Source organism: Vanacampus margaritifer, chromosome 7 (genome assembly GCF_051991255.1).
Source record: "Vanacampus margaritifer isolate UIUO_Vmar chromosome 7, RoL_Vmar_1.0, whole genome shotgun sequence".
Lineage (NCBI taxonomy): Eukaryota > Metazoa > Chordata > Actinopteri > Syngnathiformes > Syngnathidae > Vanacampus > Vanacampus margaritifer.
In genome coordinates this window covers 18,059,987-18,074,389 of record NC_135438.1, presented here as the reverse complement: position 1 = coordinate 18,074,389, position 14,403 = coordinate 18,059,987, and the positions used below count along the sequence as shown (strand labels likewise).

At 40.8% G+C, this 14,403-nt stretch overlaps 1 protein-coding gene across 1 annotated transcript in view; it reads left to right on the top strand.

Moving 5' to 3' along the window:
- The first annotated feature begins 5,594 nt into the window (after window positions 1–5,594).
- The window catches only part of abcc6a (ATP-binding cassette, sub-family C (CFTR/MRP), member 6a), a 31,854-nt gene continuing 23,045 nt past the window's right edge, over window positions 5,595–14,403 (top strand). The window contains exons 1-3 of the mRNA XM_077570993.1: window positions 5,595–6,048; window positions 9,567–9,743; window positions 9,824–9,949. Coding sequence (XP_077427119.1) covers window positions 6,007–6,048; window positions 9,567–9,743; window positions 9,824–9,949 — 345 coding nt within the window. The 5' untranslated portion in view covers window positions 5,595–6,006. The remainder of the gene's footprint in view (window positions 6,049–9,566; window positions 9,744–9,823; window positions 9,950–14,403) is intronic.

The following is a 14,403-nucleotide window of genomic DNA, read 5'->3' as shown; positions in this document are numbered from 1 at the left end:
CTGGACAGCGTGGGAGGCGGCTGTGACGGTAAGTATTCAAGAAAAATCTAAGATCATATCTATGGTCTTGAGCGTGTTGAGCTTGAGGTTGTGTCAACTGCACCAGAGTACCAGCCGCTCCACTTCCTGTCGTTATGCAGATTTGTCACTGTCATTGATAAGGCCAATTGACTGAAGTCTCATCAGCAAACTTTTTGACAGGTGCGTAGAGGTGCAGTGACCTTGAAACATTATACGGTACTTAAAACTATACTGCCATGTTTGTAATGTTGTGCTATGTTGGGGCCTCTTTTACCAGTTGTTGTTTTTATTAAGCTAGCCACCACAACGTCATCCATATTAGCTCAGAGTAAAAATGAGCATGTATGTTTTTTTTTTCAAATCTATTCTTGACACAATTACCCGCAAATGTCTTCTACTTGTGTAGCGAGTGAGCATCTTAACAAGTACCAAGCCAGGAAAGGTGGTAAATACCTTTGGACTCATATCACTGACAGAGTAATGTGAGGCTAGTCTGGAGTACAGATACAGGAATTAAACAGGTCTGGTACACAAATAATATATGATGTGCCCGGCACAACACAGCTCCTGTGTCAAAATTCAGGCTCAGCTGAAAAATTTATGAGGCTTTAAATTAAGATGGCACCACGAGTAAAACAACACAAAGACAAGCGGAAGACAAACCCTGTTTATAATAGCTTGGGTAGGCTGATCTGAATTTACAGGCGGCAGTGAAGATGAGTTCCTAATTTAAGACCTTTTATTTAACAGTTGAGAGCAAAAACAGAACAAATATTTTGCTCACTTTCTTCCTAACTTTTTGGCGCCTCCCTTTGCTTTGCTGTTGCTAAATTTGTCTCCCCATGCTAGAATGTATACGAAGCCAAAATGACACCATTATTTTGACTAGACTGTTTTTCCTCCCAGGAACAGAGGCCAAAGGAAGTGTAGATGACCTAGACTGGTTAACCACACCACACCACCACAGGCTGGCTGAGGCACTGCCACCCCCGCAGCCAACCCCATGTTACTACTACTACATGCCATGACCACAAAAAGCCCAGCTTTTACCAGTCTCCCACTAGCTCAACGCTGGGCCGTCTTCCACTGCCAACTGCTGTAAACAGTCTGTCGCTGGGCCATCCGCCGACACCAACCTTATTTTGGTCCTATTTACAGACCAGACGTGCACTGGCTTGTTTACATTGTCCCCTCTTTGGCCTGTAACAGTAGTTTGCATGCTTCTTGGCCTTAACTGGGCACGACTCTATACCGATTTATTATTATTGCTCTAGATGCAGCAATAGTGATGAAGTATTCTTCTTTTTCTTTCGGCTTTTCCCTTCAGGGGTCGCCACAGCGAATCAGTTGCCTCCATCTAACCCTGTCCTCTGCATCCTCTGCTCGCACACCAATTACCTTCATGTCCTCTTTAACTACATCCATAAACCTCCTCTTTGGTCTTCCTCTAGACCTCCTGCCTGGCATTTGGAACCTCTGCATCCTTCTGCCAATATACTCACTATCTCTCCTCTGGACATGTCCAAACCATCTCAGTGTGGCCTCTCTGACTTTATCTTCAAAGACTCTAACATGTGCTGTCCCTCTGATGTACTCATTCCTGATTCTATCCATTCTGGTTACTCCCAAAGAGAACCTCAGCATCTTCATCTCTGCCACCTCCAGCTCTGCCTCCTGTCTTTTCCTCAGTGGCACTGTCTCCAGACCAAACAACATCGCTGGTCTCACCACAGTTTTATACTATCACACCTGACACTTTTCTCCACCCGTTCCGGCATGCCTGCACACACTTCTTCACTTCTTTTCCACACTCTCCATTGCTCTGGACTGTTGACCCTAAATACTTGAACTCCTCCACCTTCTTGGTCTCTTCTCCCTGTAACCTCACGCTTCCACTTGGGTCCCTCCCATTCACACACAGATACTCCGTCTTGCTAAGGCTTACCTTCATTCCCCTCTTTTCCAGCGCAAACCTCCACGCCTCTCGCTTCTCCTCCACGCTTTCACTACAGATCACAATGTCATCTGCAAACATCATAGTCCATGGAGATTCCTGTCTAACCTCATCTGTCATCCTGTCCATTACCATTGCGAACAAAAAGGGGCTCAGAGTTGATCCCTGATGTAGTCCCACCTCCACTTTGAACTCCTCCGTCACACCTACAGCACACCTCACCACTGTCTTACAGTCCTCATACATGTCCTGCACCACTTGAACACATTTCTCTGACTTCCTCATACGAAACCACAGTTCCTCTCTGGGCACCCTGTCATAAGCTTTCTCCAGATATAGCTTCACCACCAGAGTCATCATACACACATCCTATGCTGTCTGGCTACATTCTCACCTACCACTACTGTACTTTGCAGTCACTAATCTTCAGATTACACCGTCTACACAAGATGTAGTCTACCTGTGCCCCTCCTACCTCCACTCTTCTAGGTCACTCTACATGTTCCTGCCTCTTCTGGAAGAAAGTGTTCAGGACAGCCATTTCCATCCTTTTTGCAAAGTGATGAAATACTGTATTGCTCCCCTTAAATAGAAAAGTCTATATTATTCGCTCAGGACATTTACATAATTTGCAGAGGTTTTTTTTTTTTAAATATGAAACCACTACGGTAACTACTTTGGTAAGTTACAGGAAAGCAACAGTACTTTCTCCTCCTGATTTTAAAGTCCAATTTGTCTTCCAATGACAGTGCTACACATACCATTTTGTAACTGATTATAAAACATCACGGCTCAAGTGAAATATGAGTTTTTACCCAGCTAGGGCATTTAGATCAGCAGATTTGCTAATTGCTCATTAATAGTTGTCTCTGAGGGCAACACTTATTAGCCCAGTTTTCAAACGCATGCATTTTAGATTAATCAAAGGCATTAAATTGCACATTGTTGTGAATGTGTTTTTGTTGATATCTCCCCTCCAAATGGGTACCCTGCCTCTATGGCCTCTCACCCAAAAATCAGCTGGGATAGGCTCCAGCTAACCTACAACCCTTATGAGTATAATTGGTATAGAAATGGATACATTTATTTTTTACCTAGCCACATCAAACATTCCACTTGCTGCTCGACAGGATGCATGGAGCACAATCATGAGTGGCCCAAAAGTCCAGAGAAGTTATTCCCATGAGGCTTTATGAGAGAGGGCCATCAAGAACAGGAACTCAGACATAAATTACTCAATATAGCACCTTGCACTTTTTATATTTGACCAATAAAATATATATTGGGAAAATATTAGAAAGAAAGAAAGAAAGGGAAGCTATGCCAAATCACAATCAGTGCCCCTTGTGTCATTTTACGAATGTACTGTAAACACTGCAGCATGTTTTGCAGGCACACATATGCACGCCTGAGGCATTTCGGACCATTTCCTGCCACGGCTGACCTGCGGAAGTGAGACATAACAACATTCGTATGGCGCATGGACACTATTTTTGTTTTGGTCCTTCTGACAGCTACATGAACATTGAAGACAGCAGCATAAACTTGGGGACATCTTAACTGTCAAAATATCTGATGACCTTTTGATTTTCAATCATTAACGACATACAGTCAAACATACCATTGAGGGTTTCCGTTTAGCATCAGGGCCTAATGAGTAAAAACTCCCTCCACAGAAAATCTTAAATTTTCAGTGTTCGATCAAATATGCAGTAAGCAGTGTTATTGTAATACTGTTAAGATAAAAAGTTAGACTCAGAGTAAATTTCCGTGAGTGTTGGTGTGGATGTTGGGTGTAACCTGAATAGCACTACCTTGAGTGTTAAATAGACCACGCCCTCATTTCCGCTGAAGGAGAACCTTTCCAATTTTGCTGTCGAGATTTCAATAGCGATACATCCAGTTGTTGTTGGTAGAGTGGTCGTCTCGCAACCATGAGAGTGTGGGTTTGTTCCCAGGCCAGTGTGACTACTGTATGTCAAAGTGTCCTTGAGCAAGATACTGAACCCCCATTTGCTCGTGATGCTATGTCATCAATAGTTAAAGTGTTAAATGCTTTTGAGGGCCTTGTAAGGAGAAAAAACGCTATATAAATGAAATACCATTTAAGTTAAATGTTTAACACTTACTCTAGTGTAGAGTACTTTCAACACTCAGTGTTTACCGGTGTCGAATTTTATCACAATACAGTGTTGCAGTAACACTGGTTAAGTGTCAAAAAATAACACTTTGAAAAGTGTAAGACTTGCACTCATTGGTGAGGACACATAAACACTTTTCTAGTGTTAGATTTAACACTCTTAGTGTTAATCTAACACTGGCAATGTTGCTGTGTAGTCTGGTTGAGAACATAACGTGATGACTCATTTTAAGAATAATAATCTCATATTTGCAAGTCCAGACGTAGGATCAGGTAGTGGTCGTCCCTCTTGCCAAACGTTCCATGTTTCTCTCTGCGGCTATGATGCTGCTTGTTTTAGTCCCAGCTAAGACTGTCAGACTGTCATACTTTCCTGCACAGCTGTTGTGCTGTACTTTTCCCTTGTGTCTTGACCAGGGTGACCAAAATCGCGCAATTGGATGACGCTTTTCAGTAGACCATGAAGAGCACTAAAGATATTTGCCCTTTTTTCAACATACGTGGGGTTGAATAATATGTTTTGAGACTATTTCGTTTTCACGACCCGCACAGGGGAAATGACGCATATTTATTTATATGTTGGCACTTTATGAGCAGGCAAAACTGGATATTGTTGTTGTTTGCCCTTTTGATCTGCACATTACATGTAATTCAGGCAATCACTAACAACTACAATGTATTAAAACCAACTGGCTTACATTGTTGCCTTTTTAGTTACAAAAACACTTTCTTTGTCTCTCTCTAGTCCATATGGCCTTGCAGCCTTTGGCCACAGTGGGAGAGTGAAGAACAAATGTCCTTCAGTGACCTTGCCGTCCACTGAGGATGACATACAATTCCGATGAAGCTTGGTACTCTCAAACAGCTGGACTACAAAAGAGGACTGAAAGCGGACATTCTTAAAGGAATAATTCCTTCATTAGCTGTGTTTGAAATGTTTCAAGTCGTATTTGTCATTTTTAGCCTTCGTGACAGCAGACCATGATTATTTTAGGGTTTCTACTTCAATTTCCAAAACTGGCGTAGATAACTTATTAATGAACTTTGTCCTCTATTTGCCTTATATCAGCAGTTTTTTACTAATACTTGGAAATTCATGTGACACTACAAGCCCCACAAAAAAAGCACGTACTCGTAATTCTGTTTAAACTGAAAAAAAAATCAATACCAGTATGCTACAACTGCGCACTCACAAAGTGGTTTCTGCACAAATGTGCAAGTTTGTTCACCCAACAGCGACTGAGTTGGTCATATCTGACTTGGACAGTTTCTGAATGATGCTTTAAATTGTATAAGTTGCACAAACTGCGTGGTCAGATGAGGTGATGTGTAAGATGTGGGCAAAAAAAAGCTAGGAGAAGAACTTGGAGAGGAGGCAGTGAGGGGAAAGTAGGAGGAGTTTTTCGGGGTAGGGGACCGTCATCCCATTGAGGGGAGTAGCTTTGGTGTTTTGATTGAAATCCAGCAGATGTGGGACAGAGGAGAGGGTGTGCGAGCGAGAGAAAGAGAAATATTTCCACCCACCTAACAAGGAGACACACTCATAAACCGGCAGGCAGGCAGGGTGAGAGTCAGAACTACACAAGCTCTCAGGGCAGCAGCAGTTCAAATCTATGCAAACCTTCATTGAGAGCTGATGTTCTTTTAAAAGGGAGGACAAGTCGCACACTCCAACACGCACTCGCTAATAAACACTGAGCCATTCAGACACTTTAGCAAGGACAGGCTTAACTAGAAATATTGGCATTCAAAAGAGAGGAGAGATCCATCAAGGACGCACAGTGAATTCTTTATCCTGACTGGGACACACACGGGTGCTGAAGGTGTGTGAAGAGCAGGACGGTTCCACCCCAACAAGTGGAGGATCAGAGGGGAAGCAGCAAGCGAGTGGATGGATGCCTTCTGCCGACTCAGTGGCCTGGACCCTCTGTGGGTGAGTCTCAGCAATCCTTTTGTCCTTTCCTCCCCTCTCCCTCTGCTATTTGTCATGTCAGGGGAAAAAAACAACACTAGCCATGTGAGGCTGATACTTTCTGCCCTCAAATATGTTGTCAATTAGTCTCGCTTCTTGTAGTCCACGTGGGAATTTAACAGGCTGTTTTCCACATTAAGTGTGGCAGGAGAGTAGCCCAGCATGTTGCAGCTTGCTGGACTGTAAAGTTCAAAGTTGGAGATGTCGCTTCTATGCATTAGGAGATTTCCATCTTCCATATCTCAGCTAAAAACAATGTTTGTACTTCAGTTGGAATGTTCACGGTCAGAACTTGCCTCTTTTCACTCTGCTTTCATCACGCCCCCTTTCTATGTTTCTGGTTCTCATTACAGCACTTTCTGTTTTTCGACCCTGCAAGCATTTCAACGACCATCACATGATGTTAGGAAAATGAAAGTAAAATATGACAGGTATCACATTAAAGTGAAGATGTCAAGTGTTTAGCTCTGTAAGAGTGAAGACTATGTTTTGTATTGTTCTTGTGTTTGCATTTCTCCGTCGTTTGCTACAAAGTACCTTCACTTTTTAACTGTAGTAGTAATGAACCTTACACATACCTATGAAACAACGTCATTGCTGGCGTTTTGGTCACAGCCTTGCGGTAGTGATGGGAATTTCTCTGAAGCATACAAAGCCCAGCTGTGTAGAAGCTGGAAACTTACAGTAGAAATGTACTTATACAATATTCACATGCAATAGGTTCAATTCCACTTTTTAATTACTTGCTACAGCTTTAAATCCATATGGTGCAAGGAGGGTTTAGCAGTTTCGTCTTCACATCAGTGTGTTTGTCATATGAAGCAGACGCCTTGTGGCATCCAAGCTGATGGTTTGCTGAAACCATTTCAGTCAAGTGTGAGAAAGTGGATAAGACGTGAAATGTACAAGAAAATGTTTGGTGTGCGTCCTCATGAAAGCGTTCTGTTCATCCCTTTGCCATTGACCACAGGAGTCAGAAGAGTCTGTGAAAGTTGCCGCCCACTCACTCGCTCTCAAGAGTAATACTGTTTAAATGAACCTAAATGCACTTACAGAGTCCACAGATGCACAGTGAGTGCAAATCCTTTCATTACATAACACTGACCTTTGATATTTTTTTGAGGTTGTTTTTTTTTTTGGAAAAATTTTGCTGGGAAACTTATATGACTCTGTGGTAAGACAGACAAACATACAGCTGTAATTCAAAGTAAAACAGGTAGCTGCTAGTCAGACCATGATTCACACCCTTTTGGCTCCAGAGGCTATGAGCAGTGGCAACTTATGGTAAACAGAGACTAATCGCTATTCATGCTGGAACATTCACTCCTTTGATGTTTTTACGCACGCTTTGTACAACAAAAATGTAAGCACGCCTTCTCATCAATTAAGTCATTAGGAGTTAAGCTCTTTGTTCTCCTAGAATTTTAATTCTAAAAGAACCTCTGTCCCATTAAACACCTTTGGGATGAAATAGAAGGGAGATTGTGAGCCAGGCCAACATCAGTGACCTTTGACCTCATAAATGTTTGTTTTATGACTTCAACATCTTCCACAAGTCTTACCAATGGAGTGTGAGTTGTTGAAGGTGCAAAGGGGCACATGTGCTCAGCGTAAAAATTGCCGCATCTTCAATTTCGTGCTGGGGCAAGTCTAGTTTATCATGTCTAGTTTTATTAATTTGTAGGGCGTTCCGGCAGACCGATGGTGTTTTTTTTATTACACATTACACATCGGCACACACACCTGACAATTTGGTGGCAATGGGTAGAATAGATGTTAGACCAGCTAAAAGTTAGCATGAAGTGACTAGCTAAAAGTTAGCATTAAGTGACCAGCTAAAAGCTAGCAATAAGTGGTGGCGCAGGTGGTCTAACAGAATTTTGGTGGATTTGATCAAAGTACAGGCAAATTTTGCGCGCCACTAATTGTGTGGTGGATGTCATCCTAGCTCATTCACAAATGTGACAACAGCATCCAGCGAGTCCTTACAAACAAACATAGCGTGCGCGTCCGTCATGATACCGCCATGTAGACCAAAGTCTTTCTTGTACTGAATTTAAATAACCTCGCCAGCTGGATTGATAATTGTGATTCACTGGAGTTCTTCACATTATCAATCTGGTACTTCAAAGCGGGACTTGCTGTAGAATACTTTAAGCTGATTGGACGATGCGGCATCTTTGCGCATTTGTTTTGACCAATCAAGGCAACGGATGAAAATCTCACCTTCCATCTCGTTTTTCGGGGTAGGGGGGGAGCACAAACATCTTTACCAGATAAAAAATGCACGAAACGCCTCTCGCTGTTCAAATTCAACAAGGAAACGGTGAGTAATTTGGCGAGAAAATAATTAATTGCAGCATCCATTCGTCTGTTAGGTTTGTTTGTTTCCCACCGCCATCAGCGTTTATTGGTTTTCAATGCCTGATTGGTCCGACCTAAGAAAGGTCGGCTGCAAATGTATCAGCGGGAGCGGTACAAGATGTATTCTCTGGAGTTTGTGATCTCACAAATACCGCGAGAATTCATCTTGCTGGCAAGGTTAGAATTGAAAGGGAATGAGAAGAGCTGCTTCCAATAGCCAGGAATCAAATTAGCTGTGTTCACCCACACAATGGTGCAAAAGCAAATTTCTATCTTTGAGCATCTTCAAAAATACCAGAAGAAAGAAAACTCCACCCATGCAGATAGTTAGCTTTGCGCTAGAATTTCGCTGTGTAAGAAAATAGAGCCACATATGTTCTTTCATTTTCACTTCCTTTGGAATGACTAAGTGTCTCAATCCACATTTGTTGAACTAGTGCACCTTCAAGGGTTTAATGACAGAGCTGTGCATGGGTGGTTGTTATATAATGACATTGTGGCTTTGAGCCGCTCTCCCAAATTTAGCATTGCCAATCTGTGCTTCCATACGAGGAACTTTTAAACCACTTCCTTTGGCATCTTGTTAGCAGAGCCAGACACCCTGCAGGCCATTGAGGTGATGAACAATAAAACGCAAGACGACAACAACAAGCCACTTAGTATGTTATTTTGTTGCGAAAGTCTTTGATTCTGCCAAATGTGCCAATGTTATGTAATCTATAAATAAACAGGCCAATAAATGCTTTCCTGTGTTTTTGTGAGCAAACTTGGTTTCTGGTATAATCTTTGATCTCTTTGTCTCGCTTTGTCCTACTTTAAAATGATGGTGACAAGGTCAAACACATTTGAAGGCTGACTCAGCTTTTCAGAGAAAGAAAAACCTCCTCACACACAATCCAGCCTGGACTCACTCACAATTTTGTTGATTGTTTGTGGTTTCACTCTGGCCCGCTAGGAATGCTAAAACATAGTCTGCATTCTCTGGATTTAAGACCTATTCTTCTCACTTTCTAAGATGATTGTTATCTTGCAGTGCATTATTTGTGCTTCATTGATCATTTTCAAACATAATATGCTTGGGGGGAAAAAGTCAATGTTTGTTATCTGTCTTGCAGGACTGGAACCGCACATGGTACACAGCCAATCCAGACTTGACCCAGTGTTTTCAGAACACAGTTCTAGTGTGGGTCCCCTGTGTCTATCTGTGGTTCCTGACCCCCCTCTACTGCCTTCATCTTTACTGCCATGACCATGGACGCATTCAGGTGTCCTCCCTTTGTATCGCTAAGATGGTGAGTCTTGCATTGTGGAAAGAATATACTTGACAATTTAGTTCAATAAAACCTGAACCTGATCTCACTGTCCCATTTAGGTGCTCGGATTTCTATTGGCCTCCTTTGGCTTTGTGGAGTTTTTCTACATCTTACTGGAGAGGAGTGAGGAGATCGAGCAGCACATGATCTTCCTTCTTAGCCCCATCATACGCAGCATGACTGTGGTAAAAAAAAAGAAGGCTTTCCTTGAATTCTTTTGTTCCCTTCCTTTTTTTTTGTTAGTGAGGGAAAATGTACATTAGCGAACATTTTGACAATCAAATCTAAATGCAATTATAGCTAAATGGTTGATTTCCATTAGCATGTGAGAATGATTTTTACTCATATTCAAAGTATGGTTTTATCCAGTTTTAGTGTCAATTTACAGGCTGAAACACAAACATTTGAAAACAGGTTTAATTAATTGCTTCAAGTATTAATTTATTTTAACAGCACCAATATTGCTTCTGTCTAAAGTGGTCATATGTGAAAAAGGCGGACATGTTAAGTGCAAGGATGGGATGCAATACAACCTAAATAACTATGGCAGGTCACAGCGCGGTCATTAATGTTCATAACCATCTTCTAACAAAATGTCCGGCACTTCTACTGTGACCAGGGGAGTTTTATTACCTACATACGTGAAAGGCCTCCGGAGGTAATACAAAAGACAGTTTCAAAAATGGCCACTTTGGTGCACGGGTGTTCAAACATTTTCTTCTGAGGGCCACATACAGAAAAATAGAAAGATGCAAGGGCCACTTTTAATTTTAATTTTATTTTTTTATTGTATTACTTCAACTTATTTATTAAATACGGAAGAGGATTTGGACCAGTGAAGAGAGAAAAAAAAGTTTGGAAGGATTCTCACTTCATTCTCAGAATTCTCACGTTAAAGTCAAAATTCTGACTTTAATCTCAGAATTCTGACTTTAAAGTGAGAATTCTGAAAATAAAGTGATACTTCTAACTTTAATCTCAGAATCTCACTTTTAAGTGAGAATTGTGAGAATTCTGACTTTATTCTCAGAATTTTGACTTTAAAGTGAGAATAATAGTAACACTAATAAGGTCAGAATTCTGACTTTCTCACATTAAAGTCAGAATTCTCAGAATAAAGTCAGAATTACTTACAAAGATCCCACTCTGTGCAGGCCTTTTTTGGTTTCTCGCTCCCCAACCCAGACAGCCTTGCCCACCTGTGGTCTTTGCAGACTCCCGAATAAACACAAGCATGTTTTGGATGCACTAAGACGTCTCTTGTGTTGAGGGTTAATTTCAGAGATTTTGAGACATTTATTTTGGGGTGGGGGGCCGGGGGTTATCATATATCACAATTCTGACTTTATTCTCAGAATTCTGACTTTAAATTGAGAATAATAGTAACACTAATAACGTCAGAATTCTGACTTTCTCACATTAAAGTCAGAATTCTGACTTTAAATTGAGAATAATAGTAACACTAATAGCGTCAGAATTCTGACTTTCTCACATTAAAGTCAGAATTCTGACTTTCTCACATTAAAGTCAGAATTCTGACTTTAAATTGAGAATAATAGTAATACTAATAACGTCAGAATTCTGACTTTCTCACAATAAAGCCAGAATTCTGAGAATAAAGTCAGAATTCTCACAACTTGTGGGCGGTATTTTATTTTGAAATGGATTGGTCAGAACTATTTAAAAAAAAAAAATCACAATACTGCTTAAGGGTTAGAATTCTGAGAATAAAGTGAGAATCCTGTCCAATTTTTTTTTCTCTCTTCAGTGGCCCTTATCATCTTCCGTAATTAATCACGGTAAAAAAAAAAAGAAAAAAAAAAAAGCAATTACACATTGTTGATATAATGTAGTGCTACTGCTAAAGGTCATAAGGCAAATAGTTCAGGATTTATTTTTTAGGTTTTGGGGTGATACCAGTCTGTCACTATAATAGAGCTGCCTCTCCATTGAGCAGCAGCTGAATCCCAACTCGATATTCTGAACCACAACAAGATTAATCTGTAGTAAACTGATCACACTTTATTAATGTGATGTTTTCACAAAACGGACCTTGACACTAAGCAGCAAGTGGATGAAACCACATTTGTTTCTGAAACGATCTCCACAGTGTCACAAACAGAAATTCAGTTACTATTTTAGCTCTAAATCTATGTGTGTCTATGCATAGCTCGAATTTTTGAATCCACCCTCTTTTTATTAAAATAGCATTGTGGCCATGTCAAAAATAGCTGCCGTGGGCTACCAAAAAAATGTATGGTGGGCCGCAAGTGGCCCCTGGGCCGTAGGTTGGACACCTCTGATTTACTGTGGAGGCCCTACGTGTCTAATATTTTTTTCCCCAAAGTGACATTGCCAAATTCTGACCTGGCACGCATATTACAGTATTTTGTCGAGTCCATGTGAACGTGAATTGTTGGACAGTCTTATCAGCTTGATGTGAAACTTTTTTTCTCTTTAAGTTGCTTTTTTTTTATAGATAATTTTACCATACCATGAAGGCATTTGCATCAATGCATTCCCAACCATCAGCAGTCCTACAGTATGATGATTCCTTAAATCTCTCTGTTTAGCGTAAGTGAGTAAACACTATTGATTCTACCTCAAACCACCCGTCAGACATTCCTCTGGTGTTGCCGAGGGCAACGAGAAATTTCTGGGAATATGGCTCACACGTTAATGTGCAAACACATGAAAGAATATAGAGTGTATCATTCACTGACAAGACACTGAGGTGAAAAGCAAAATAACTAAGGATAGATTTATAGTGTCGCAGTCAATGTAAATATTGCATTACCCTGCAAACATGTTTATATTTGACCATCAATCATCTTGGTGCAGAGTATTTCTTGCATCATTTACAGTTTCATGTGGGAATAGTGCACGTAAAGGCATAGTTCACTGTGTGTGTGGTAGTTGGGTGTGAAATTTTCATATACGTGGACGTTGCATTCATTCATGACCATGGTCTCGTTTGTGTGTGTGGGGGGGGGGGGGGGCACAAAGCTTTAAAGCTGCACAGTCACAGTATGACAGTTGTGTACCTTGACAAAACTTGGGCTGATGGATGCATCACAATGCAGTCAGATGCACATCCAGGCAGGCACTGCTGCTTTACTTACAAAGCTCCCACTCTGTGCAGGCCTTTTTTGGTTTCTCGCTCCCCAACCCAGACAGCCTTGCCCACCTGTGGTCTTTGCAGACTCCCGAATAAACACAAGCATGCTTTGGGATAAAGATGCACTAAGACATCTCTTGTGTTGAGGGTTGATTTCAGAGATGTTCATTTATTTTGGGGTGGGGGGGTTATCATACATCACATCAGTAGAGCCAGCAAACATGATAATGTGAGATATACTCAGGATGGTGATTGTTATAGGGGTGTGTGATGTCACACATTTTGGATTTGATATGATATTGATACTCAGGGATGGAGTGGGATGTAGAGCTGTCAAAATTAATTGATGAATTGACAAGTAATCGATTATCAAATTAATTAACAACTATTTTAATATTTCAGTAATCATCATGTCCAAGTCCTCTGATTTCAGCATATCAACAGTTATTGTTCATTGATTTCTGTAGGCCTTTAGAAAACTGATTATCTTCTGTGTTTAATCAAAATAAGACATTTGCAAACATCTATTTTCACTTTGGAAAACAATGACCGAACTGGTAGCATAGTGCTACATCAATCACCCCCCCCCCCATTCCCCCCTTTATAATCTCTATATTCAAATACAAAGTATGAAATAACCACCAATGACTGGTTAAATAAGGGGATTTTTTTTTAACACGCTTTAGTGCAAAATTAAAAATATTCCGATTAGTCGATTAAGCAATTGAATTCTAAAAAATATTCAGTAGTGACAGCATCCTAGATTTTTCGCTCAGGCCAACCCATTTTATTTTACAGCATTTTAATGAACATATTAAATTTGACCTTTATTGGTCTTCAGGTGTTTGAACAACTCGCTGCTCGCACAGTTTCTGCCTTAAACTGTTTTGTCATCCACTTGGCACTTTGGCATAACTTTATCGAGTGGTGTAGAAAAACACGACACCAAGCTACACTTTCTTCACATTGGTGCTTGGTGTGTCAACGATGAGTCGTACGTTTGATGCTATGGCTCACGTTTCCTTGTCACGTGGCACAAACCAGAGCAATACACTGCCATATATGGGGTACATCAACATACAGGATAGTAGTTGAAGTAATATATCTAAGAACAGTTAAAAGTGATCTATACGCCCACAATTCTTATTTGTTAGTTAACATCAATATTTTTTGGGGGAAATTGATCCCAAATGAGTAGTACAGTATGTGGGATTGGGTATATGGATTCGATACAACAATATCAATACGCCCATCCCATGACATACTGTAAAAGTTGAGCCTTCATCATTCCTGTAAACCTCCAGCGTAATTATAAGGTAGGGAATTTACTCTGGGCTCAGTGACGGATTTAGTTCCACCCACTTACTCATACAGTAGATGCAAACAGGCTTGATGGCTTACAGTAATATGGCAAGTCATAAAAGGGACTTTCAATTGCACAGCGCAATTTTATAAATTAAATATTTAATTCAGTATTTGTCCAAAGTCGAGACACTGACAATCCTTGCAGCAACCCTATAA